The 26,362-nt window shown below is 59.1% G+C and overlaps 2 protein-coding genes across 4 annotated transcripts; one reads left to right on the forward strand and one right to left on the reverse strand.

Moving 5' to 3' along the window:
* Positions 1-947: 947 nt before the first annotated feature.
* GATD1 (glutamine amidotransferase class 1 domain containing 1) lies at positions 948-8,194 on the forward strand. 3 transcript variants are annotated; one of them, XM_049892952.1, is made up of 8 exons: positions 948-1,023; positions 3,648-3,724; positions 4,004-4,109; positions 4,437-4,544; positions 5,640-5,734; positions 7,011-7,104; positions 7,341-7,466; positions 7,547-7,635. In XM_049892952.1, the coding sequence occupies exons 1-7, from the start codon at positions 960-962 to the stop codon at positions 7,454-7,456; spliced, it is 660 nt and encodes a 219-aa protein (XP_049748909.1). In that variant the 5' UTR covers positions 948-959; the 3' UTR covers positions 7,457-7,466; positions 7,547-7,635. The 3 variants fall into 3 exon arrangements, with proteins under 3 accessions (XP_049748909.1, XP_049748908.1, XP_049748907.1); XM_049892951.1 differs by having other exon boundaries at positions 7,341-7,452; XM_049892950.1 differs by lacking the exon at positions 7,341-7,466 and having other exon boundaries at positions 7,547-8,194.
* Positions 8,195-10,791: 2,597 nt separating this feature from the next.
* On the reverse strand, positions 10,792-20,593 carry TALDO1 (transaldolase 1). The gene is made up of 8 exons (XM_049892949.1): positions 20,447-20,593; positions 16,087-16,210; positions 15,200-15,307; positions 14,704-14,835; positions 11,822-11,997; positions 11,526-11,723; positions 11,165-11,310; positions 10,792-10,981 (listed from the first exon to the last, which is right to left on the reverse strand). Exons 1-8 carry the CDS (start codon positions 20,541-20,543, stop codon positions 10,949-10,951), a joined length of 1,014 nt encoding a protein of 337 aa, XP_049748906.1. The 5' UTR covers positions 20,544-20,593; the 3' UTR covers positions 10,792-10,948.
* Positions 20,594-26,362: the final 5,769 nt, after the last annotated feature.

Below are 26,362 nucleotides of genomic sequence, written 5' to 3' on the forward strand. Positions count from 1 at the left end.
TGGCCTCCTTCAGTGTCACTTTCAAGTGCAGCCCACCCTGAGCTCCCACTTAAGTTTCAGCTGTCACCGGACCTCGCCCCCTCCGGTCCGTTACCCTGCTTTCCCTTACCCCATGCACAGGCCACCTTTTAACAAACTGTGCTTTACCTTTTTACAAAGTCCATTGTCCAGCTCCCTCCCCAGGACGTAAGGCCCACTGGACAGAGTTTGCCCCTGGAGTTCTCTGTGTGTCCTCCAGTGCCCAGTGGGGTGGGGGCACAGGGAGGCCTGCAGTGATCTATTATTCAGGGCCCAAATCCACGGGAGGGGCCTTCATCCACAGGGAGGGACCCTTGTCCACGGGGAGAGACCCATGCCCACAGGGAGGGTCCCTAGTCCACGGGGACGCACCCTCTGCCTGGGCCGGAGCTGGCTGGAAGTGCTTATTGCTCGGGTCGAGGGCCCAGGGAAGGGGACGAAACTGGATTCCTGGCTGGACCTCAGAGCAGGGCCAGGACATCCATCCGGGGAGACCCCTCATGCTCCCGCATGGCGGCCCTCCGCCCAAACTCGGACCCGTCTGCAGGTTCTCCGGGGCCACGGGGCTCATGGTGTCGAGGGCGGGGACCGGGGACTCCGCGGAGCGGACGGAGTCCGACCGGGAATCAGACCCTGAGCCGCGCCGGTAGCGGAGAACCGGGCGCTGCCCCAGTGCTGCCGAAAGAGGAACTGCGCACGCGCACCGCGCCGCTCCAGCCTGTCTCCCAGGCCGCCGCGCCACGTGACCTGCGTCCTCCCGGTCGCGCGCACGCCTCGCCCCGCACGTGCACGCCTCGCCCCGCACGAGCACGCTCCGCACGTGCACGCCCCTCGCCCGCACGAGCACGCTCCCACGTGCACGCCCCTCGCTCCGCACGAGCACGCGCACGCCCCGCCGCACACGAGCACGCCCCGCACGTGCACGCGCCGCGCCCCGAGCCATGGCGTCGGAGCGGCTCCCCAGCCGGCCCGCGTGTCTCCTCGTGGCCAGCGGTGCGGCCGAAGGTGCGGCCCGGGCTCCGTGGCGTGGGGGCCGCGGGGACTCGGGGGCTGGGGCGGGGGCTCAGGCTCGGTGGACGCGCCCCCAGGCCCCGACCCCCGACCCGACCCCGGCGGGGCGTCCTCGCAGGCAGGGTCCCTGGGCCGGGGGCCCCGGCGGTACCCGGGTCGTCGCCGCGCGGCCCCGAGAGGCCCTGGAGCCGCCGCGCTGGGTGCCGCCTGGCAGTGCCGTCGCCGCAGGCATCGATGGGCCCACAGGTCCCGGGGCCGCCGCGGGCGCAGGGCTTTGGGGCAGAGGATGCGGGTCAGGGTCGGGTCAGGGGGCCGGGTCAGGGTCAGGTCAGGGGGCCGGGTCAGGGGGTCGGGGAAGGGGGCCGGGTCAGGGCCGGGTCAGGGGGCCGGGTCAGGGCCGGGTCAGGGGGCCGGGTCAGGGTCGGGGGCCGAGCCCTGGACTTCGGAGGAGCAGGTGCAAAGGCCCTGGGGCAGCGGGCTGAGGATGGCCAGCGGCACCCAGGCGCGAGGTCCTGCAGAATCTGGCTCCTGTGCTGTTTTGGTGGGCTGCTTGGGAACCCCCAGAGTTCCTCAGACCACGCCTTGAGTTTTGTGTTTCTGGGGCACAGCCTGCTGCAGGGGTTGTCATTTCTGTCGGGAGAAATAAGAGTTCGGGACGGTGGCCACTAAGGGCCAGAGCTGCGGAGTGTCCACCTCTGTGGTAGGCGCCCGGTACCCCAGGCCTGGTCCTACCCCTGCCCCACTTGCCAGTGTGGTGAGGGGCGGAGGGTAGGGTGCTCTGAGGAGGGGTGGGGCACCTGTGGGCAGGGCGCCTGGGGGCAGGGCTGTGAGCTCAGAGCCCAGAGCTTGGGGGCAGCTCTTTCTTGGCTGAGTGCTAGTCCTGGTCCTGGTCCAGGCGGTGCTGGGGCCACAAGCGGCAGAGGCCTCAGTGTCCTGGGGCCAGGGCTTGTGGAGCGGGAAGAAGTTGGCAAGGCAGCCTTGGGGAGTGGGTTTTGGGGTTGTGTGTGGAGCTGGGCCTCAGGCCTGGAGGGATGAGCAGAGAACCTGTGCTCCTAGCCGAAGTCCTGTGCCCATTTGCCCTGCCCCTTTGCTGAGCACCCCGTTCTGGTCAGGCTGTGGGGGTGCTGGACGGCAGGGCCAGCCCCACAGGCACACCCAGGTTAACATACATCCCAGGGGTGAGGGGTTGGAGGAGGGGCTGTCACGTGGGACAAGAGAAGCCAGGGGCAGATTCCGAGGTCACCTTGGCTGCAGAGTGGTCACCAGGGTCTGCCACTGCTGGTCCCCATTCTGTCTGGTTGAGCCATGCAGTGCTTGGTGAGGAGGGTGCCTGGCCTGGCTTCGGCTCCTGACCCCAGGCTCATAGCCCCCAGGAGGGGCCTGCTTTCCTGGGTCTTAGACAGGGAGGCCGAGTCGTAGCAAGGAGTTGGGGGGCCAGGATTGGGCCAGGGTCTGGCTCACTGCACATTCTTCGCTGTCACACTCTGGCTGCTCAGGTATAGGCCAGGGGGAGAGGGGTAGGGGGTCACAGCTCCAGGATGGAGAGGGGAGCTGGCTTTGTCCCCGACAGCGGCCTGGGGAGTGAGGCTGCAAGGAGCCTTGCAGTTAGGGTCCTTCCCAGAGGTGTGGGAGCCATGTAGGGAGTGAGTGGGGGTGCACAGGGGCCGAGAGCGCCGGTCAGTTGTGCTGAGGGCTGGGGACCTGGGGGCACAGGTGTGAGGTAAGCATCAGGCTCAGTGGGCAGGGCGCTGTCCTCCCCACAAGAGGGACCTCGGCCTCAAGAGTGCTTTAAGGATCCTGAGGGGTGAGGGTGCGAGGAGCCCAGGTGGCAGGGTGGTCAGCCTGGGGTGGCTTCGGAGGGGGTTTGTGCTCCTGGGTGTGGGGGTTTCTGCAACAGTGAAGAGGGTTAGGGTGGGGTTCTGGGGTGTCAGTTAATGTATAGTAAAGAGCAGAGGTGAAGGGGGTGGGGAGTTTCTGGGGTTAGGACTGACTGAGGATCGTGGGGTTCAGAGGTGGAGGTGCATTCTGGTTCTCCAGACGAAGGACAGGAACCTCTCACGGGGGTGCTTTGAGTGATGGGGAGGTGAGGGCTGGGGGCGCAGAATCAGGGAGCCTCTGTTTGAGGAAAGGGAGCTTTAAGTGCCGGACCAGGAAACACCCTCGCCCGCTGCTGACAACTTGTCCCCCCCCCCCACATGCTTAGCTCAGGTCACCTCCCTTAGGGCGGGGGCGGAGTTGCTGGGCCTGGAGGGAGCAGGCAGCACTGGGGGTTAAGGGACAGGGAGGTAAAGGATGGGCTGGAACCAGAAAGGCCTCCGGCGGCATGATGGGGGGGTGTTGGGGAGAGAGCTCGCGGGGGCTGCAGGGCCACTGCTTGGCCTTCAGGTTCCTTTGCGCCTCAGGCTGGGCCTGCACTGTGACTGCCCTGCCCTCCAAGCCTCAGCTTCTTTCTGCTGACCGACCACTCCCCCCACGGCCACTTCGAGGGCAGCACAGGCCTGGGCACGGTGGGCCAGGGTGGGGCTGCTTCGCAGGGGTCCCAGGACCCGAGGCCTCTGTGGGTGGAGGGTGCGGGGGCGAGCGGTAAGCCCAGCACCCATGGCTGCCCTTATCCACAGGTGTGTCCGTCCCATCCTTCCTGCACTGCTTCACGCTGGCCAGTGCCGCCTTCAACCTGCAGGTGGCCACCCCAGGGGTAAGTTCAGGTATCCTTACCTGCAGGCCTTGCCATCACTGGGCCTGGAACTCCACGTGGGTCTGTGGTCCCCGTGTGCTGGGCTCTGACGCTATCTGTGGGGATGTGACCTTTGGCTTCTGTCAGCACCTGCTTATGTGGCTCCTCATGTGTGCTGACCCCAGGGACGGGGGCCTACCTGGGAAGACCTGTAAGAGTAGCGGTTCTCGGTGCTTTGAGGGGTTCCTCGCGGCATCCCCATGCATCCTGTGCCCACCCCTGCCTGTACTCTGCCCGCAGGGGAAGGCCATGGACTTTGTGGACGTGGATGAGAGCAATGCCCGCTGGGTCCAGGATTTCCGCCTCAGGTCCTACGCCAGCCCTGCCAAGCTTGAGTCCATCGACGGTGAGGCCCCTGCTGGCTGGGCGGGGTCCAGGTGGGCTGGGGGCCCCACAGCACTGCCTCGGCCCTGCTCCAAGCGCTGGTGCCCAGGCTAGCTTCCAACCTTTCACTCCACGGCCCCACACCTGGTGACCCCAATGTTCCTGAGTTTCTATTTGGGGGAGGGATTGGGTGGGAGCACATGAGGCCCCAGAACATCACGGTAGCCTGCTGGAGGGGTGGTGGGCCTGAGGCCTCTCTGCATCAGCAGCAGCAGCAGCGGGGCGGGGGCAGGTGGTCCGCAGTGGCCCTGACAGACAGTGCTGGCCCTGTGCTGTGCTCTCTCTTCAGGGGCCCGGTACCATGCTCTCCTCATCCCCAGCTGCCCCGGGGCACTGGCTGACCTGGCCAGCAGCGGGTCCTTGGCTCGCATCCTGCAGCACTTCCACTCCGAGAGCAGTAAGTGACTCCTGGGACTGGGGGGGTGGCATGAGAATCAGGGCACCCCAGGGTCAGGGTGGTCGTCCCGGGGTGTGGGGCCTGGGTTTGGGAACAGGAAGTGCTGAGTCATTTCGCGAGGGTAGGTCTGCACCCGCGTGGGGAGTGGATGAGTTTGTCAGCCTTAAGTGAGCGTGTGATTGTCCCCGGCACTGTGTAGCTTTGATTACGCCCAGCCTGGTCCCTGCGGCCTGGGCTGTGCTTCCTGCGGTCGGCCATCTCTGGTCACTGCGGGAAAGTGCAGCCCATGGTTCAGGTGGGGTCCAGGGCCAGAGGGGCTGGAGAAGGGCCGCTCTGCAGGGACTTGGCTGTGACAGCATGTCCACTGGCCTGGCCCGGCGCTTGTGCAGAGTCGTGTGTTCATATGGGAATTTCTGTCCCAGGAATGGGGCCTCCTGTCCCCACACAGCAGGACAGGCTGCCATTGTTCCTGGCCTCAGCTGTGGGAATGGCTCTTGGTAGGTGGTGCCCTGGGAAGAAGCCTGAAGGCCAGGTGACCCCAGTGCAACCGGGCAGTGTCTTGGGGGTCTTGTTGGTGGCTCTGGGTTGGGTGCTCCCAGGAGGCCCGAGGAGGGGCATGGCTGGTGTGCCTCACGCCTGCCTCCATGATGGGGTCTGTGCAGTGATAGCCCATGGCTCTCGGGACGTGGTGCTATGGGTGGTAGAACTGGGTTTGGCTCCATGAAAGACCAATAGATTCTTTAGTGTTCCTGGGGTTGGTAACTAAGATTCTTGTGTCTCCTCTTGTATTTCTTTTTGGTCACCAACACACAAGAAGACTTGAGGTCTGAGCCAGAGCTTGGTTTTACAGAAGGGGCATTTCCCAGCACTTTGTGTAGCTTGGCAGGCTGAGCAGGAGCACAGGGTGGGGAGGGTCTGTGGGACTGGAGGGTGGGACCTCAGGGCTGGTCTTGCCTAGGAGGCAGTAGGCCTTTGTGGGGAGGGTGTGGTGGTGGAGGTTCCGGTGGCCCATGCAAGGGGGCTGAGGGTCAGCATGTGGGGTGTCTGGGCAGCCCGTGGGGTCAGCCCTCAGTCTTGCTGTGATCACGCTTTCAGAGCCCATCTGCGCTGTGGGCCATGGTGTCGCCGCCCTGTGCTGCGCCACGAGCGAGGATGGCTCCTGGGAGTTCCAGGGCTACAGCGTGACGGGGGTGAGTGCTGCACGTGGGGGTGGGGATGCCCTCGGGGATGGGGTCACTGCTCCCTGAACGCTGACTTGTATACGAGGTGCAGCGGGGTGGTGTGCTCGTGGACAGGGTCACTGCTCGCTGAACGCTGACCTGTGTCCCGTAGCGTGGAGGTGGGAGGTGCTCTCACGGACGGGGTCACTGCTCCGTGAATGCTGACCTGTGCCCTGTGGTGTGGAGGTGGGGCGGTACCCTCATGGACGGGGTCACTGCTCCCTGAACGCTGATCTGTGTCCCACAGCATGGGGGTGGGGGGTGCCCTTGTGGACGGGGTCACTGCTCACTGAACGCTGATCTATGTCCAACGGCGTGGGGGTAGGGGGCGCCCTTGTGGACGGGGTCCCTGCTCCCTGAACGCTGATCTATGTCCCATGGCGCGAGGTGGCGACTGACGTGGACAAGTGGGTCTCAGCCGTGTGTGTGAGAGCACAGGGTGCCCCAGCCGCCTTGGGCAGTGGGTGACGGTTCCGGAGGGTCCACCTCCAGTGTGGGTGGTTGCCTGTGCCGCCCTCGCTGTCTGTCCTGGCCACAGCCTGTGATGGCCCTCCCAGCACGTCCCAGGATGTGGCCAAGAGTCACAGCCCTTACACGGTGTGACCCCCCCCCGTGGCCCTGGGTGGGCCCAGTCAGCCATGCTGTGCCAGTGGCTGTGGGGGCACGGGATGCTTGAAGTGAATGCATCCAGGGACAGTGGGTGGGGTCTCTGGGGGCAGGAGGACCCCTAGCGACCGTCCTGGGCCTGGGGGAGGAGCAGGGTGGCTCGAGGGTTTGGTCTGTACCCTCCAGGCGGCTGGGGGTGGGGAGGGTCAGGAGAGGACCAGGCTGCGGGAAGGACAAGGACGAGCGGGGAGGCCTGGGGCAGGTGCGGGCCAGCGGTCAGAGCTTTCCGGTCTGTGCAGCCACTGCCTCTCCCAGTGCCAGTCGGGCTGTGCTCCCCCAGCTGTAGCCTGGTAATGGCACTGCCTGCCTCTGGGATGTCACCCATGTGTCCTGCTGCTGGGGGCCGGCCACTGGGCCCTCCACCCACCCTGGAGACTCCCCGCAGGGAGGACTGCCCGTCCCCCAGCCCCCCTGGCAGTTAGTGCCCCTGCCTCAGTAGCCTTTGCAGGCCAGGCCAGGGAACACTCACCCGTGGAGATTGTCATGACTTGTGCTTGGATGTGATTCGCCTAACCCAGGGTGGGATCAGGCTACGTGAGCAGGGACCCTGCAGTCTCAGCAGTGCCCCTCCCCCCTGCAGCCCTCCGTTTACGAGCTGGTCCGGGCACCTGGCTTCGCCCACCTGCCCCTAATTGTGGAGGACTTTGTCAAGGATGCGGGTGCCAGCTTCAGCGGTGAGCCTGAGTGGGCCTCGTGCTTATGGCCATATGGGTGGGGGCACCAGGGACGGTGCTGGCCCCCCAAGCCAGGCCCAGTTGACCTGGTGGCCAGCAGCCCCATGCCGGGCGCCTAGCAGGCTTGGATGCAGGCATGCCAACTGCCCTGTCGGCCCCGGGAGTGGACAGGAGGGGGCAGCAGCTGGGCAGGTCTGTGATGCGGCCCTGCCTGAGCCTTTGCTGTGGCCCCACAGCCAGCGAGCCAGACGCAGTGCACGTGGTGCTGGACCGCCACCTTGTCACCGGCCAGAACACCAGCTCCACTGTGCCGGCTGTGCAAAACCTGCTTTTCCTCTGTGGCAGCCGGTGAGGCCTGGCGGGTCAGTAGTGGGCTCGTGGCTCTAGACCAGTGGGGCCTGGGTGCTGGGGCCCCATCCGTGACTGAGTGTTTGTCCCACAGGAAATGAGGTGGACTGCACCAAGCAGCCAGTGCTGTTGGCCCAGATGTCCACAGAGGAAGTGGGCCTGCTTCATCGTCTTCTCCTTGGCCTCCTAAGACCCCACCTCAGAGCTGAGAGCAGCCGGGGCCTCTGACGACACCCGAGCAGACTCAGACACCTGCCCTGGCCAGGACCCCTTGGGCCTGAGACTGAGGCCTCGCCCCCCACGTTCTCCTCAGCAGGGAGGCGAGACCAGGACTCTGGGGGCCGCTGGCGATAGGTTCTGCAGAATTCTGAATCGAGTGTGGTCAGCGTGGATGGGGGAGTAGGCAGAGTGCTAGTGGGGGCTTGCCCTGCTCTGGTCTCTTGGGGTGGGGAGGCTGGTACTGGCATCGTGTGACTCTCCTCTGCCTGTCCGCACCCACATTGGGGCAGCACCGTGCAGGCCTCTTGAGGTTAGGCCTTGGCCGTCCTGAGAGGCGGATGACTGGACCATTGGGCAGTGGGATGGGGACGCGAGGACTTGTCTTTCTGAGGGGAGGGGCAAGGTGGGGGCAGCTGACTGGTGCTGACACAGCAGTTTTCTGGGCACCAAACCCCAGCCCCAAACCGCCTGCCGAGATACCGTGTCGACGGAAACTGCTTGCCGAACAAATGTTTTGCTTCTAGCTCAGAGCGTGGTCTCAATGTAACACAGACCCCACCTCAGCACAGGTGGTGTTGGAAGCCCCCCAGATGGGCACGGTGGGGGTTACCACATCCTGCGTTGGTGGAGAAACCCACTGTGGGACGGTCAACTGCCCGCAGACCTCTGCTATCTGGCAGGAAGTGTTACTAGAGGTGCCACCTACAGGTCAGGGCCCCCTGTGCTGGGCCATCCTGTCCTCTTACGCCCAGGACTGGCCTTAATGGAGGACACAGGCCAGCAGGTGGTTCTCTCTTGGGGACAGTGTGGCCCCAGCCCTGTTTGTGCTGTGTACTTGGCCCTTCCCCTCCCTGCTTCTTTGCCCCTCCTACCTCTGCCATAGCTGGGCACCAGGTGGGCTCTCACCTCTACGGACCTGTCCCTCTCCTGTGGGTGCTGGTCAGTCCCGTGTCTGAGGTCACCCTGTGTGGTGGCAGGTGTCTGTACAAAAACTTTTTAAATTTAAGGCTGTGCCTTCAGGGAGTTGCCACAAAGGGCTAATCACGCTTCCTGAGCACTGGTCCGGAAGGTCGAGGTGGGGATGGTGCAGGTTTGGGGGACCTGGGCCCCACAGCCCTGCTGAAGGGTCACCCACAGTCTCTTCTACAGCTGCCAGGGAGCCCCAGGGCTCTGCAGGGTAGGCGGGGCCCTGTGCTGGGGAGAGTGGAGGGGAAGCCCACCAGGCTGGGAAAGACGGGGGCCAAGGGAGCCTGTGGTTGGGAGAGGGTGGGCCATCGTGGGGCAGAGGTCCTCCAGGGTGGGTTCAAATCAGGCCCCTGTACCTATTGAAAAGAAAAACATCTACGCAAGACTGAATGTTCACAGTAGCACTGCTCACAGCGGCCCTAAAGCTGAAACCACTTGAGTGTCAGGCAGCTGATGAATGTGGTCCACCCACACCACGCAGTATCAGTCGTGAGGCTGATTCAGGCGCCGTACAGCGCAGGCGAACCTTGGAACCATCACGCCGAGTGGGAGGCCAGATGCAGAACTCCGTGTGTCGTGTGACTCCATGTGTGAGACGTGAATGGTACCTGGGCAGGAAACTGGGATCGTATGGGGCTGGGAACGTGGCAGATGGGCCTGAGGTCTCTCTCTGGGGGGAGGGAACGTTCCAGTGAGGCTGTGCAGGTGCCTGAGTCAGACTCCAGCACTCAAGGTGGGTGAACCTGCTGGTTTGTAAGTGATGACGTGTACGACCTATCTGTGCGTACATACAACAAAGCCTTGGGTGTGGGACGCAGGTAATGCACAGTTTGTGGGGTCTGCCATCTTCAGCACACAGAAGCCCCCAAGCCTTGTGCTCCATGCTGGCTTCTCATGACACTGCCACCCACCCATTGCTGAGTCAGGAGCCTGCCTGAGACCCAGCCATTGTTTTATTGCTTGACCCAGAACTCCCCAGGGCTGGAAGCCAGCAAGGCTGTGCCAGGGTGCTTGACCACCTACCTCCTGGTCAGCTGCTGAAAGCCTGGCCCTACCCCATTGCTGGGCTACAAGGGAGAGGCCAGAGGCTGCTGTCCAGTGGTTAGAGCCAGACAGGGTGGTCACAGGCAGGCAGCACCACTGGTGGGTCTGGTGTGGGCTCGAGGCCACGCCCCACACACTCCAGACCAGGGTGTGGCCACTTCCCCAGCCCTTGATCCTCTCAGGTGCCACCATCTCCCCTAGCCAGTGTGCTTCAAAGAGGCCCCTCTGGCATATTGCGTTCCTGAGGATGCAGGGACGGGGCGGTGGACACTGGTCTACAGAGGAGTGGAGCCTCCTGAGCCCTGCACTGCCCCCAACCTTGGGGTGGCAGGAGGGTGCTGCAGATGCAACTCTCAGCCTGTGCCTCTCGTGCCCCCTTGGAGCCCAGATACCCATCCCTGTGGTTGGCAGTGCCTGGTATCCCACCTGCAGGGGGCTGGGGGGCTGGGGAGGGAGGGAGAAAGTCCTGCTGGTATAGGGGGATGACCTGGAGGGCTGGCCACAGTCCTGTCCACCCCGGGAGGCCAGGTAGATGCAGGGCCTGTAGCCGTTATATCCCCACCAGCCCTCAGCCCAGCATATCACAGGCAATGTGGTGCAGCTGTAGCTCATTCACAAGGCTCTTTGGCACTCAGGGGCATCAGGGACTCACGATTTCCCCACTGGCACCTAAGTCCAAGTTTTGTGGCCCTGAGGTGGAGCCTCTGCCCACCCACTGGTCTCTGCCTGCAGCTCAGAAATGGACCTCAGGGTGGTGTTTGTGAGAGGCTTTGTGCCTGCTGCCCAGGGCCACAGCTGCCCCTCTGCCCCACCTGCCTGGCAGTTTTGGATTGACCTGCCCCTCAGGAATGAGAGAGAGTCTGGGGTCTGGGGATCCAGAACTGAAGGCCCTCTGTTGCTTGCCCTGGGCAACTCCTTGACTCAGAAGATGACCCACACTGGGTAGGACACCCTGGTGTCAAAGGCCACCCCCAGCGGTCTGCCAGCAGATCCTACAGGCCTGGGAAACCTGGCATAAAGGATGCATCAGAGCACGTCCCCACCCAGCGAGGCTCTTTTGGGTCACCCACTGGGGTGGGGGCACCACATGGGGCAGAATCTAAACACAGCACAGGAAAATGGCAGCTTTAATGCCTCAGGTAAAATTTTACATAAAAATCAAATCTATGATCCACCCCTGCTTCAACTGGTAAAAAACGCAAGACTCATCGCAAGGCATGAGCACTCAGGCCCATAGGTCGGTCTGTGGTCCGGCCCTGTGCTGGCTCTACTTCCCATTCTCTGCACTGGACATGCGTTCCTGGAAGAAAGCACAGCATGAGGCCAGGGAGCAGGTACCCCGGTTCTGCCCGAAGGGGGAGGAGGCGGTGGCCCGTAGGAGGAGGGGGCCCCCAGGCAACCTTACGGAGTGTCCACTAGGGTCAGGCTGCTGGGGAGGAGCCAAGAAAGCCTAGACGCCAAGGACGAACACACACGCACTCACTGTGAGCACCCGCTCCAGCTTCACGGCGTCCGCGGCAAACCTGCGGATCCCGTCTGAGAGCTTCTCCACGGCCATCTGGTCTTCATTGTGCAGCCAGCGGAAGGCCTTCTCATCCAGGTGCACCTTTTCTAGGTCGCTGGCCTGGGCTGGGGGACACACAGGGCCTCACCTTCCCTGTCTGGCTCCCTCTGGACCCTGTGGCCAGGAACCCCCACTGGGCAGGTGTGTTGACGCTCTCATCCGTCACTGTCCCCTGCACACTTGGGCCACTGTAGGAGGAGCCCACAGAGGGGCAGGGCAGCGCAGGCCCTCAGGCCTCCCCTCCTGGAATTCTCAAGCGTGGTGGGGAAGCGGCCCTTACCTGCTTTGGCTGAGAGTGTGGGCACCAGCTTGCTGGTGTCCTTGAGCAGCTCCCCAAGCAGCTTGGGCGAGATGGTGAGGAAGTCGCAGCCGGCCAGCGCCTTGACCTCGCCTGTGTTGCGGAAGGAGGCGCCCATCACAATGGTTTTGTAGCCGAACTTCTTGTAGTAGTTATAAATTTTGGTGACGCTCTGCACCCCTGCAGGATACGACAGCTGTCAGCCAGGAAGCAAAGGTGGACGCCACAACCCCAGCCTCCCCCTGGTATGGGGCCCCCTCCTGGAAGGACAGACGCACCAGGGTCTTCCAGGGGCTCATAGGACTTCTTGTCCGTGTTTGCCACGTGCCAGTCCAAGATGCGGCCGACGAAGGGGGAGATGAGCGTCACGCCCGCCTCGGCACAGGCCACAGCCTGAGCGAAGGAGAAGAGCAGGGTCATGTTGCAGTGGATACCGTACTGCTCCTCCAGCTCCCTGCGGGGACGGGGCGGGCGTCAGCGACAGGAACAGGCCATCACGGTTTAACCAAAGTGGCAGGAGCAGAGCTGCCCCATGTTGTGAGGAAGAAATCTGGAAACGCTCAACCAGGTGACCGCTGGGTAGTGGGCTGCGGTGACCCGGCTTTTCTTCATGTCTCCCGGTCGGGTGCCTGCACAGGCACTTGGAGGCGTGTGCCCTCCACCTCCTCTGCCTGTCCCCCCTCCTGCTCCCTGCCTTCTGTCCTGTCTGCACCCCACTTCCTGGCCTCCCTCCCTGCCTGTGCCCCTTCTCCTGCTCTGCCCCTGGGTGAAGGCAGGAACCCTGAGGCCCCACTGGGCCCCATCCTGCCCTCTTCCATTGAAACCCTGTACAGTGCACCTCGCGTGTCCTGAGGTGGATGGATCCCTGAGTTAAGGGCGAGGCCGTATCTCTGACGTGGCCGGGGCTGAGATGAGAACTGGTCAGTGATTTCCAAGCTTCTGCTTAGGCCCCACCAGCCAGAAAGTCTTCCCTGAAAGCCCACTGAAAACCCACATCCACTCAAAGCCTGCATACCAGTGTCCAGAGCTGGTTCACACTGCACATGGAGTGTGAGTCACGCATAAGAACAAAGTCCTGATACACGCTACAGCAGATAAGCCTTGAAAACACTGTACTGAGTGCTGACAAATCGTGTCTGATTCCACTCACAGGAAATGTCCAGAACAGACAAATCCACAGGAATAGAAAGCAGACTGGTGGTGGGTGGGGCAGGGGGCATGTGCGTGCACACACGCACGCACGCACGCACGCACAGTGCCCGCTCACCGACATAACACCGGCTACTTGCCCACAGGTGAGCCCTACTTGGTTTCTCACATTTTTCTATCTTTTCCAAACCGAGCGTGTATTTTGTTTTTGTTGTTGATTTGTGATTAAGGAGAGACCCCATGTGATACAGGGAACCACTCCACAGGACTTCCTTGGCTGTAATCTTTACAGAGGCAGAGCGCCACGTAGGTTCACACCGCCAGCCTTTGGGTTACCAGCAGAGTGCAAACTGTTGGCGCTACCCAGGGACCTTTCTGAGCATGTATTTTGTATAAAATAAATGTACCCAAAATTTTAAGAATGCACGGACAAGGACGGGGAGATGGAAAGCTATCGGGGTAATACCTGCTGGTGTCTTGAGGCCCCGCTTTCCTTCTCAAGGAGAAAAATGCCACTTTCTAGGAAAGTGTTTCTTAACAGCAGCAAGTGAGGGGTCTGCCCTGGCCCAGAGGGCAGACCTGGCTCGATGCTGGCTCTGCCCTGCACCCCGTCTCAGCCACGAGCACAGCTCCCCGCAGCCTGCACCCCGTCTCAGCCACGAGCACAGCTCCCCCCGGCCTGCACCCCGTCCCAGCCACGAGCACAGCTCCCCGCAGCCTGCACCCCGTCCCAGCCACGAGCACAGCTCCCCCCGGCCTGCACCCCGTCCCAGCCACGAGCACAGCTCCCCACAGCCTGCACCCCGTCCCAGCCACGAGCACAGCTCCCCGCAGCCTGCACCCCGTCCCAGCCACGAGCACAGCTCCCCCCGGCCTGCACCCCGTCTCAGCCACGAGCACAGCTCCCCGCAGCCTGCACCCCGTCCCAGCCATGAGCACAGCTCCCCCCCGGCCTGCACCCCGTCCCAGCCACGAGCACAGCTCCCCGCAGCCTGCACCCCGTCCCAGCCACGAGCACAGCTCCCCCCCGGCCTGCACCCCGTCCCAGCCACGAGCACAGCTCCCCGAAGCCTGCACCCCGTCTCAGCCACGAGCACAGCTCCCCGCAGCCTGCACCCCGTCTCAGCCACAAGCACAGCTCCCCGCAGCCTGCACCCCGTCCCAGCCACGAGCACAGCTCCCCCCCGGCCTGCACCCCATCTCAGCCACGAGCACAGCTCCTCCCGGCCTGCACCCCGTCTCAGCCACGAGCACAGCTTCCCCCGGCCTGCACCCCGTCTCAGCCACAAGCACAGCTTCCCCCAGCCTGCACCCCGTCTCAGCCACGAGCACAGCTCCCCCCGGCCTGCACCCCGTCTCAGCCACGAGCACAGCTTCCCCCAGCCTGCACCCCGTCTCAGCCATGAGCACAGCTCCCCCCCGGCCTGCACCCCGTCTCAGCCATGAGCACAGCTCCTCCCGGCCTGCACCGTCTCAGCCACGAGCACAGCTCCCCCCCGGCCTGCACCCCGTCTCAGCCACGAGCACAGCTCCCCCCCGGCCCAGCCACGAGCACAGCTCCCCCCCGGCCTGCACCCCGTCTCAGCCACGAGCACAGCTCCTCCCGGCCTGCACCCCGTCTCAGCCACGAGCACAGCTCCTCCCGGCCTGCACCCCGTCTCAGCCACGAGCACAGCTCCCCCCCGGCCTGCACCCCGTCTCAGCCATGAGCACAGCTCCCCCCCGGCCTGCACCCCGTCTCAGCCACGAGCACAGCTTCCCCCGGCCTGTACCCCATTATCTCAAACATGAGCACAGCTCCCCCAACCCTATGCCCAGTAGCTGGGTCTGAAATCTGGACACATGCTCCCCACTACCATGCACCCACTGGCCCTGTCTGAGGTGTGGGCACGCCTCCCCTCTCTGGCCTCTGCAGGCAGGGCTGACAGGATCAAACTTGCCTACAGCCCTACAGCCCCAGACTCCACACGGGCAGAACCTATGAAAGCCCCTGTCCGTAGGGGACACATACTTTCCAGCCTGAATTCCTTCCCACGTCGACGACAGCTTTATAAGGATCCGGTCCTTGCTGATGCCAGCTTCTTTATAGAGCTCGATGAGGCGCCGGGCGCGGGCCACCATCGCATCCTTGTCAAAGGAGAGCCTGGGAGAGCAGGGTGCTTCAGGACACCCCGCAGGAATCCACGTGGGAACCCCTGGGAGGAGGGGCTGGCACGGGACTCCCACCGCAGAGCCGAAGCTTCTGCACGCCAGGGGTCTACGCTCCCAGGATCACCCGGGGCAGCCTAAAGGCAACTCTCGAACTCACTGCCGGGGGGAGGTCAGAGGCTGCGATGCTTTATGTAGAAGATAGACAGGAGCTCAGCCCACATGAGCTGTGCCCAGGCCATGGGCACCAACTGCAGGGGCCAGGGAGGAGGCCCCGCGACTACGCCTGTGGGCTGAGCAGGGCCTCAGGGTCTGCGTGGACCCTCCCGCCAGCCCAGCCGGGCGAGAAGCCCCTGTACCTTGCGTCGACTTCTGTTGACACGCGGCCAGGGATTTTCTTTAGTATTTCTGCTCCAAACAACACAAAAAGTTTGTCAATAGCATTTTTAATTTGTTCCTCTTGTGACCTGAAATTCAAGGGGGGGAAAAAAAACCTAGGTTAAAAGTTTGGCAGGATTTATTTTAGGCAAAGAGTTTTACAAAACAAACTCCTTATGGCTTTCCCACACTTCTCCCCTCCACCCTTCAGGACCTGCAAAACCATCTTTTCAGCCTCTCTGATGTTGCCCGTGGCCAACAGCAGGTGACGGCACTGCTCCACAAGGAGCTGCTGCTGGCAGGTCCCCCTCAGTCCATGGGTCCTGTTCAGAACATGGAGCCCCCTGGAGTGAGGGCGGCAACTGTGGGGTGACTGGTGACCCCGCCACATCTCCCAATTCGGAACATGGGGGAAGGAGGGGCAGCTGGCCATGGTCGGGCTGCAGAAGGAGAGGAGGGGCTCAACAAGACCCCAGATCCAGGCCACACGTCCGGGGAAGGGACTGCCATAGCCTGGACTTCACAGAGCAGAGGGTGCAGTTTACCACATGTAAATAAAAAAACCAAACCCATTGCCGCAGAGTCAGTTGCAATTGTAAAGGACAGAGTGGAGCTGCCCCATAGGGTTTCTAAGGAGTGCCTGGTAGATTTGGTCTGCTGACCTTTTGGTTAGCAGTCGTAGCTCTTAACCACTGCACTACCAGGGTTTTCCTGCGCCACCAGAGTGCTTCCATAAATATATAAACATAAAAAAATTACAGTTATCTTTCCTTGAGAAGCAAAATTCAGTTAGGGCAGGGACGCCAGGCCACCTGGACCAGACCAGTGGCCCTTCAGGTGGCGCTGCCCGAGGCCCTTGGCCACTCACCCGCCCAGCTTCTTCCCGTAGGCCATGGCCTCCTCCACCAGGTCCTGGTAGGCAGGCATCTGAGCGGCGGCCAGGATCAGGGAGGGGTTTGTGGTAGCATCCTGGGGCTTGTACTCGTCGATGGCTGGGGGAGTAAATTTGAAGGCCACTTAGTGGGGGACAGTGGTGGTCTTGTGGTAGAATTCTGGCCTGCTATGCAAGAGACCTGAGCCTGATTCCCGATCACTGCACCTCATACACAGACTAGGAAGAAGGGCCTGGTGATCTACTTCCAAAAATAAATGAAAACCTTGTGGACCACACGGTCCTATCCACAACCAATCCTTGGGCTGATGCAGGAGCAGGCCGTGTCTCCATCATTATGCATGGAGTCGCCATACGTCAGGGCCAACTCGAGTGCAGCTAATATCAACAAGAAGTGAGTGGAGCAGCCTGGTTCCATCCAGAGTCCATGACAGCTCCAAAGATGCACTTAACCAGAGTCAAGAACTCACTTTCCAAATCAGGACTCCAGGCATCGGATACATGCTTTCTTTCCCACTACCCAAGTCTGGCAGAGAAGCAGAGGTTGCACAATGATACAACATGACCAAGACTAAACGAGGACAGCTCGCGTGTGAGTGTTCACAACTGAGGAACGTGGACACGGGCTGGGGGAGAATGTTGCCACGAACAGAACATGCTTTCTGGTCCAGTCAGGGAGGGTGGGGCATGACGTGGACATCTCAGATGAGCATTTAATTATTCTCTCGTAATTAACACATTAGTTCTTTCTTTGGTAGCCTACCCATGAATTTAAAGACACACCAGGGCTTTACCTGGGGTCCCGCCAGCCAGGCTTTCACCTGGTGTATCGGGGAGATCAGCTGGTTCAGTAAGTTCATCCGGGAAATTACTATTATCGAAATGTGCTTTGATGACAAAACTACAGTCAGAACACAGATTAGTGGTTGGCAGGGGGCAGGGTGGGGTGCCACTCTGGGCATCGCGTGGGGAGCTTTGTGATGACTGAACAGTTCTGTCTCGACTGTGTGGTGGTTACGAGAACACACCTTATAAACCTGCACAGAACACGCGTGCACACGAAGGCAGGTTAAAGACGTGAAAACTCAGGTAGGTCTGGAGGCTGCCCCCAGCACGGTGCCCATGCCAATTTCCTGGTTCTGACACTGGGCCACGGCCACACTTGATTTCACCACTGGAGGAGCTGGGTGAAAGGTGCCCAGGGCTCTGTGGACTAACCTCGCAACTTCCTGTGAGTCTGTGATTATTGCAAAATGACAAGGTAAAAAAGTAGGCTTTGGCGGTGTTGACACAGATGTATCCACCTGTCAAAACCCACTCATCCACCTACTTCAAGTGGGTTCATTTTATTGTACAAATTTACACCCAAATAAAGTTGACTGTCTAAAAACCGTGGTTCTACCATGATTAAACTACAACTATGGTTTGCGCCTGGGGTCAACTGACAGGCTTCAGGGTCTAGACCCTTCAGCTGAACACAGAGCTGGGGGAGGGTACTGTTCTGTGAGGGTGGCGGAGGGCCGGACAACGCCTGTCTACGGCACTGCTCTGGGAAGAGGTGCCAAAGCTTTTATTGTATTTTCAAAGAGGCCTGTGAGCGCAGAGTTAAGAGCCTTCACTTCACAAAATGTAGACCACAAAGCTGAATGCGTTATTTATAGTTACGTGGGGCCAAGATGGCGGACTAGGTGGACACTACCGCGGATCCCTCGTGCAACAAAGACTCGGAAAAACAAGGGAATCGATCACATACATAACAATCTACGAACTCTGAACAAGCAGCACAGACTTAGAGACGGAAAACGAACAAATACGGGCAGACAGCGACCGTTTTCAGAACCAGGAGCCAGCGTACCAGCCGACTACTTGGAAAATCTAGTTTCCCAGTGATGGCTCGGAGACAGCAGTCCATATCAAACCACATAAAGAAACAGACCATGACAGCTTCTCCAACCCCCCAAACAAAAGAATCAAAATCTTTCCCAAATGGAGATACAATCCTGGAATTATCAGATACAGAATATAAAAAACTAATTTACAGAATGCTTAAAGATATCACAAATGAAATTAGGATAAATGCAGAAGAAGCCAAGGAACACACTGATAAAACTGTTGAAGAACTCAAAAAGATTATTCAAGAACATAGTGGAAAAATATTTATAGTTACGTAAAATTTATAAATATATGTGACCTGTGAATATACAGGCTTTTTATAAAGTTGTTAATATTCATCAAAAACGAAAAAGGTAGCACTTGGGTCTGGAGGCTTCTAAAAAGGACAAGAGCACTCCCTAGCTGCCCTGCTGGCACAGTCCAAGGAACACAGCTCCTGTCCCTTCACTGCCAGATGGGAATAAACTGGAAGGTTCAGCTGACCCCTACTGAGCACCTGCTGGGCCCACAGGGAACAACACAGACAAGGCTCTGTCACCAACAGAAAAACCGGAGCAGGAAACGTGTGCCGACTTCCCTACATTCTCTACCCCGGTAACATCACCACCCACAGCATTTGTCTTACCGGCGGCGGGCTTGCCATCCTCACTCCCCAGAGCAAGGTGCGGCAGCTTTTGTCTAATGGATTTAGGGCCCACTGTAGCAAGTCTGGGGCTCTAGTGGCACACTGGTTAGGAGCTCAGCTGCTAACAAAAGGTCGGCACTTCAAATCCACCAGCCGCCTATGGAAACCCTAAGGGGCAGCTCCACTCCGTCCTAGAGGGTTGCTATGAGTCAGAATGGACTCTATGGCAATGGGTTTGGTTTGGTATTTTTTTGGTAGCAAGCCTAGCAGTTTGGAATCCAAGCTGATCACTGTCTCCACCTATTATATTTAAGCAGCCAAATACGCTTATTCACTCCCCTAGGCTAGATAAACAACCTTCTTACTGGTTTACCAAAGAGAAACTACAGCCGTTTCTTAAGTCACCATGAGAAAGCAGAAAAGAGAGGAAGCTACAGGCAGCACCCAAGACGGCCTCTCAGGCACCCTTCCGTGTTGTTTTTTTGCCTGGAGGCATTTGTGTCCACTGGGCATTGCGTGGTTGCCCTGAAAATCTCATCCGTTCACAGCAGAATCCACAAACCAGGCTCCTGTACTCACGTCCCCTCATGCCTGCAGAGGTCAGGACAGCTGAGGGCGACAGGACGAAAATCAAGGTTTATTGTTTTCTGTATTCTCCAAGTTCTCCACAGAGAACAGGAATCAAATCCAGGGCACACAAGACGTTAACAACCCTCTGCTTTCCCCAGTGCACTGGATTTTATTTTTCTTTTTACCCACTTTGGACTCTGTCACCAACGGCCACCAGCCGTCCCACTGGGCAAGGGGAAGCGTGTGTAACAGGTTTCAAAAGCAGGCGCTGTCATGCCTAGTTTCAGGTCCAGATGTAACCCACCTTTCCTACCCTGTAGTCAAAATTAGCTGGACGAGAGCCACTGAGCTGTTAGAGGTGACGGTGAACAACACGAGGAGCTTAGCCGACCTCGCTGAACTGTACGTGCCCCGACTGCAGACACGGCAAAGGTCACCTATGTATTCACCCCAATTAAAATATGTAAAAAAAAAAAGTTAACCGGGTAAAACTCATCTGTGTAACCACAAACCGGCAACGGGCAGGTCACCTCGGTTAGACCACGAATCCTTCGCCGAACTCAACCCTCGGAGAAGCCTCCCCCGACCCATCAGCTCGCTGACAGGGGCCTCCGGGGGTGGCCGAGCTCCTCGGGGCCAGTGGGGGCTCCGGCCCCCGACCCCCCGGACCCCGTCCGACCCCGCGGGCCCCGTCCGACCCCCCGGGCCCCGTCCGACCCCGCGGGCCCCGTCCGACCCCGCGGGCCCCGTCCGACCCCCCGGGCCCCGTCCGACCCCGCGGGCCCCGTCCGACCCCCCGGGCCCCGTCCGACCCCGCGGGCCCCGTCCGACCCCGCGGGCCCCGTCCGACCCCGCGGGCCCCGTCCGATCCCCCGGGCCCCGTCCGACCCCGCGGGCCCCGTCCGACCCCCCGGGCCCCGTCCGACCCCGCGGGCCCCGTCCGACCCCGCGGGCCCCGTCCCATCCCCCGGGCCCCGTCCCACCCCCCGGGCCACGCCCGCCGCCCTTCGGCCCCGGCTCCGCATCCGCCCGGAGGGAGAGCGGCTGGAGTAACCTCCGCCCGGACGCCGCCCTTCGCCCCCCGCCCCACGCTCCCCGGCCGACCCCCGACCCCTGACCCCCGCCGACCCCCGACCCCTGACCTCCGCCGACCCCCGACCCCTGACCCCCGCCGACCCCCGACCCCTGACCCCCGCCGACCCCCGACCCCTGACCCCCGCCGACCCCCGGCCCCGGCCCCCGCCTCACCGTTGAAGTCGCCCGTGTCGGCCACCACGGTGGTGAACTGCTTGAGCTGGTCCAGTACGGACTCCATCCTCTGGCGTTTGACCGGGGAGGCCGACATGGCGAGACCAGGCAGCTGCGGGAGCGGCGGGGGCGGGCCGGCCCCACAATGCCCCGCGCGACCGCCGCTCCGGCGCCGGCCAATCGGAGAGCGGAGCGGAGAGGCGGGGCCGCAGGTCCAGCCGCCGTCTAGGGGAAGCCCCGCCCCCGTGCTCAGCCCCGCCCCGGCGCTCAGCCCCGCCCCGGCACTCAGCCCCGCCCCGGCGCTCAGCCCCGCCCTGGCCTCGAAGCCCGACGGGGCTGCCGTGCAGGTTCGAGCCCCGACACCCCGGCGCCCGGGCTGCAGCCCACACACAGCCTCGATGCGGAGGGACGTGCGGCTGGTTGGTTGGGGTCGGGTCGCCGGGGCACTCTGCATCCTTCACTTTCCTCCTGTGTAAAATGCAGACGGGGTGGCAGTGGGGTCTACCTGAGTTAACGCCTGTGAGACGGTAAACCCGGCAGACCCAGCAAAGCCAGCCTAAAACCTCCAGCCTAGGGAGATCTCGACTCAGTAATCAGAGACTTTATTCAAAGGGCTTATTGCAATTACTAACGTAAAGGCCATTGCAACTGGGAGATGATCAAAACACTGCCCCACCCTGTGTCACCCCATGACCACTTGGGAATCAGACCAGTGTGATCCGTGGGTTTTCACTGGCTGATTTTCAGAAGTCCGTCGCCACGCTTTTCTTCCTAGTCCGTCTTAGTCTGGAAGCTCCACTGAAACCTGTTCAGCCCCACAGCATCAGGGGGGCCTCCAAACACAGACGGGTGGTGGCCTTGCATGAGGTGCGTTGGCCAGGAATCCTTGAAGCAGGGTCTCCTGTTTGGAGGGCAGGACCTACCAGCTAGCCACCACTGCGTGACTCTCAAGGGTTAGGTGAAAGGGTTTTTCTTTTGTAGAGAGAAGCAAACAGAGCTAGAAAGAGCTGTGTGTGTGGGGAAGTGGGATGAAAGGGGGCGGGCATGACAAGATAGTAGATCAGAGAATGTCTTATCCTGAGATCAGTCTATTTTCCCAGAAAGGCCCTAAAGGAGGGGCTGTCTGCTGACTCAAGGTTGTGGCTGGGCCACAGTTCAGGGCCATGGCTGAAGGAGAGAAGCTTCCCCCAAACTTGGTTAGCAATCATCGTGTTCCAGTTATCAGTGGGATAAGCAGTTGAGCTGGATCATTTATGAGGCCAGAAATGAGGACTTGGAGGGTCTTGGTCTGGCCTTGTCATGGGTAGTCAGGGGGGCGTCCATGAGCCTTATCTGGGTCATACGTGTCTTGGTTCTTTGCAGTAAGTCATTTCCCAGAACACAAATGGTGGGAGTTTCTTAACCTTTGCTGCTTTCCAGGATCACAGGGCTCAGGTAAAATTCTGCGTTGTCAGCGCTGCCCAACAAAGCTGCCAGCCACCAACTGCCCCAGCCACTGATGAAATGTGCCTTTGTCTGCTCAGATGCCTGCTGGCCTTGGCAGAGCATAGGGCGGGTGGGTGGTGTGCTGCCCTCCAGCCCTCATCAGGCAAACCCTTCCCCTCAGCCCTGCCTGTACCCTCTAGGCCCATGATGGGCTCAAACTTGCCTGGTGCTAGGGAAGGAGCCGCTGAGGCTGAGAGGCTGGGTAGAGGTGAAGTGAGGGCACAGCAGTGCACTGCCTGCCCCCTACCCTTGCCTGGCGGGAGATCAGGGTCTGTGGTTTCATTCTGTCCTCACAGATCCGGACCCATAAGGATGTGGCCAGTCCCTTCCTTACCTTTGATTCTGGGAACTGGCTTCTGGGCATCTTTCCCAAATACGGAGCCCTAAGCTCAGAGGGCATTATGTACAGAGCCAGTCATAGAAAATATCACAGCTGGTTTTATGGGGTCATCTTTTTATTGTTGATTTGTAGGAGTTCTTTATATATTCTGGAAACAAGTTTTTTGTCAGGTGTGCATTTCCTGAACAGTGTCTTTTTAAGGAGTAGGATTTTTTTTTTTTTGATGAAGTTCAGCTTATCAGGTTTTTATTTCATGGCCAGTGATCTTTTGTATCTTCTCTAAGAAATCTCTGCATACTCGGAAGTGGTGAAGAGATTCCCGATGGTTTCCGGAAACGTTTTAGTTTTAGCTGTTATGTTAGGGTCTTTGATGCATCTCAGATTAATTTTTGTCTTTGTCATGAGGTGGGGGTCAAGAGTTGTTTTTCTCCACATGGTTAGCCACCTGTTCCAGCACTTTTAGTTGACAAGACCTTCCTTTCTCCACTGAAATGCAAAAATGGGAAAACTTGAACTGGACATACGTTTCACATAAGAAGATATATATTACTCATCAGAGAAACGCTAATTAAAACCATAAAGAGCTACCACCCTAAAAAAAAAAAAATCCCTAGTCTCCCTCAAAAGGCTAAAAATAAACAAAAGACCGACAAACCACGTGCCAACTGTGGAACGCTCACTGAATGCAAAATGGTAGAGCCACTTTGGAAATGGTTTGGCAGTTTCTCGTCAAGTTAAGCACGTACTTACCAGCGTCCCACTCCTCAGAGAAAAGCACGTCCACACAAAGATGTACACTGAACATTCACGGCAGCTCCACTGATGAGAAACCTCAGCTGGAAACAACCCCGAGGTCTATCAACAGGGCTGGATTAGCAAACGGTGGTCCATCCGTACCAAGGAACACCACTCAGCAATAAGAAGATATAAAAAAACAAAAAAGAACTATTGACACAAGCAACAACATGGAGGGATCTCAGAAGCATTATGGTGAGTGAAAAAAGCCAGATGCAAAAGAAGACAGACTCTTCCATTTCTATGAAGTTCAAGGCTAAGCGGCTACTCCACGCTGATACAAACAACCACAGTGGCTTCCTCTGGGGGACGCAGGGGCTCTGGGAAGGGGCATGGGGACTTTTTAGGTTGATGGTTGTGATCCTTGGACCAGCAGCATCAGAAAACCCAGGGGACATTTTAGAAATCGGGGGTGGGGCAGGGCTGTGACAAGCCTCAGTGTGATTCCACCGTGTGCTGAGAACCACTGCTCTGTCTTTATTGGGTGTTATGGATTGAATTGTGTCCCCCAAAAGTGTGTGTCAACTTGGCTAGGCCACGATTCCCAGGATTGTGTAACTGTCCAACATTTTGTCATTTGATGTGATTTTCCTATGTATGGTAAATCCTACGTCTATGATGTTAATGAGGCAGGACTCAATCTATACAAGATTAGGTTGTGCCTTAAGTCAATCTCTTGTGAGATATAAAAGACAGAAGTGAGCAGAGAGATGTGGGGATCTCATACCACCAAAAAAGAAGAGCCAAGAGAATAGAGTGTCCTTTGGACTCAAGGTCTCTGTGCTGAGAAGCTCCCATATTGGGGAAGATTGATGACAAGGACCTTCCCCCAGAGCCAACAGAGAGTGAAAGCCTTCCCCTGGAGCTGGTACCCTGAATTTGGACTTCAAGTCTCCTAAACTGTGAGAGAATAAATTTCTCTTTGCTAAAGCCATCCACTTGTAGTATTTCTGTTATGGCAGCACTAGATGACTATGACATTGAGGTAGGGGTTACTGGGCATATACATTTGTCAAAACTCATAGTACTGTGGATTTCACCATTTGTACATTTTACCTGTTAGGTGCTGTCAAGTTGGTCTGACTCATAGTGAGCTGGTATACAACAGAATGAAACATCGCCCTGTCCTGTGCCATCCTCACAATTGCTATGCTTGAGCCCATCGTTACAGTCACTGTGTCAATCCATCTCGTTGAGGGTCTTCCCCTTTTTCGCTGACCCTGTACTTTACCAAGCATGATGTCCTCCAGGGACTGGTCCCTCCTGATAACACGTCCAAAGTATGTGAGACATAGCCTTGCCATCCTTGCTTCTAAGAAGCATTCTGGTTATACTCTTCCATGACAGATTTGTTCATTCTTCTGGCAGTCCACGGTATATTCAGTATTCTTCGTCAACACCATAATTCAAAGGCATCAGTACTTCTTTGGTCTTCCTTATTCATTGGCCAGCTTTCCCATACATTTTATCTAAAAACTAACCAAACCTGTTGCCGTCGAGTTGATTCCAACTCATAGCGACCCTATAGGACAGAATAGAACTGCCCCATAGGGTTTACAAGGAGCGCCTGGTGGATTCAAACTGCCAGCCTTTTGGTTAGCAGCTGTAGCTCTTAACCACTACACCACTGGGATTTCCCTACACTTTACCTACCTCCCAAGAAAAAACAAAAACCAAAAAAACCTTGAAACAACAGCTACATGGTGGGGCAACCATCGTGGGCTCAGAGTAAGAGGCCCAGGGTAGAAGGCGCACAAAGAGCCGGAGCTGAAAGTTCCCCAGCTCGCCTTAGGGCAGGAGAGGACGCGCAGCGACCACGTGTGCACAGAGGGGCTGCAGGCCAGGGGCCTGCGGGCACGTCCTCACAGCCCCGAGGGTGATGCCGCTCCTGTACTTCCCTTTTTGCCCTTTGCCTGTGCTGTGCCCATGTTATGGCCGCGGGGACAGAATGCAAAAGAAGAGTCCTGGAGGAAGGAATCGGCTTGTTGGGAGGCACACTGAGCCCCACCTGGCTGTGCTCCAGCTCCACTGGCCCCTTTTTGTCTGCTTCTCTCCCACCGACCAGTGCCCTCAGTAATGCCAGCGGAGGGGTGGCTCCTCGGCTTGTTTTAGATCATTGTGGGGTGCGGGGAGCTGACAGGCAGGTGTTTCCTACCCATGGGTGCTGTCCCAAAGGGCAGAAACTCTTAGGAGCCCGTTTCACAGATGTGGTGACTGAGGTGCCGGGTCAGGGAGAAAGGAGATTCCAGTCTGCCCAGAGCCTCCAGAGGCTGCATCCTCCAAAAGCCCAACTGGGCCTGGGCAGAGAGGAGGTGACCACTGACTGGCCTTCACACCTGAGGTCCACGGGAACTCACAGGGAACCCTGAATTGCTTCTTTTTCTTCCTGCCTTGAATAAAGAGACTGTGAAGCTCCCTAAAGCGAGGCAGTGGTTCCTGTCACTGCTGATCTTTGCAATGCATGAAAATTAAAAAACTTAGAGTTTATCTGTCTGCAGTCCTAAAACACAACCAATGCAGACCTTCCTTTAGCCTCATCATGGTTACATGACATTGAAATTAAACACCGAGTCATCACCAAGTCACTGGCAAAGTTGTTACCGAACACTGCCCTGTGAGGCACAGGACAATGAACTTGGTGAAAGCCACTGCTGTGGGTCTGAAGGCCCTATAAAGAACGTCTGAGTTACTGGGCCTGGTGGGCAGGGGTCCCTGGCAGGAGGGCTGGGAGCAGGGGTGGTGGCACCCCACATGATCTCAGGGCATTGGGAAATGGAGGACGCTCTAGAACCCAGAAGGGACACTTGCATTTCCAAATAGGTATTTAATGTAAGCAGGAAGCACAGCTTTTGAAATGTAGCCCCTGCCCCCCAGAGGCAAAACCAGTCTCCAGGTCACGGGAAGGAGAGAGTGGGGGAGGAGAGGAAAAGGAGAGAAGACCCACAGTGCCTGGGCAGAGGAGACTGGGGCAGGGGTGAGGGCTCTAGGATCACAGGGTGCCCAGCGTCTTCAACCTTCCATTCAGTGGGTCCTGGTTCAAGCCCGTGTGTGTGGACTACCCCGTTCCAGGTCCAGGTACTTGTAACCTCCCCACCCACTGCGGCCCAGGTGGTGGGTGCCTGAGACAACCCTGGGATCCTCTTATGTGGAGCTGCAGGGGACCAAGGTATCCAAGCAGCCCAGCGGATGGGTTGGAAGGGCGGGACACCTGTTCCAGCTGGAGTGCTGTCCCCAGGGCCAGGGAAGGAGCCAGTGGACAGCATGGTGTCTGGGGAGAGCAGCAGAAAGGGAAGTAG

Source organism: Elephas maximus, chromosome 7, assembly GCF_024166365.1.
Source record: "Elephas maximus indicus isolate mEleMax1 chromosome 7, mEleMax1 primary haplotype, whole genome shotgun sequence".
NCBI lineage: Eukaryota > Metazoa > Chordata > Mammalia > Proboscidea > Elephantidae > Elephas > Elephas maximus.

Coding starts and splice junctions, on each gene's coding strand:
- GATD1 (XM_049892950.1), top strand. CDS start 960: ATGGCGTCGGAGCGGCTCCCCAGCCGGCCCGCGTGTCTCCTCGTGGCC. Junction 4,110..4,436: donor CAAGCTTGAGTCCATCGACG/GTGAGGCCCCTG, acceptor CTCTCTCTTCAG/GGGCCCGGTACCATGCTCTC. Junction 4,545..5,639: donor GCACTTCCACTCCGAGAGCA/GTAAGTGACTCC, acceptor TCACGCTTTCAG/AGCCCATCTGCGCTGTGGGC.
- TALDO1 (XM_049892949.1), bottom strand. CDS start 20,543: ATGTCGGCCTCCCCGGTCAAACGCCAGAGGATGGAGTCCGTACTGGAC. Junction 14,836..15,199: donor TCAACAGAAGTCGACGCAAG/GTACAGGGGCTT, acceptor CTGCTCTCCCAG/GCTCTCCTTTGACAAGGATG. Junction 11,311..11,525: donor CACACTCTCAGCCAAAGCAG/GTAAGGGCCGCT, acceptor TGTGTCCCCCAG/CCCAGGCCAGCGACCTAGAA.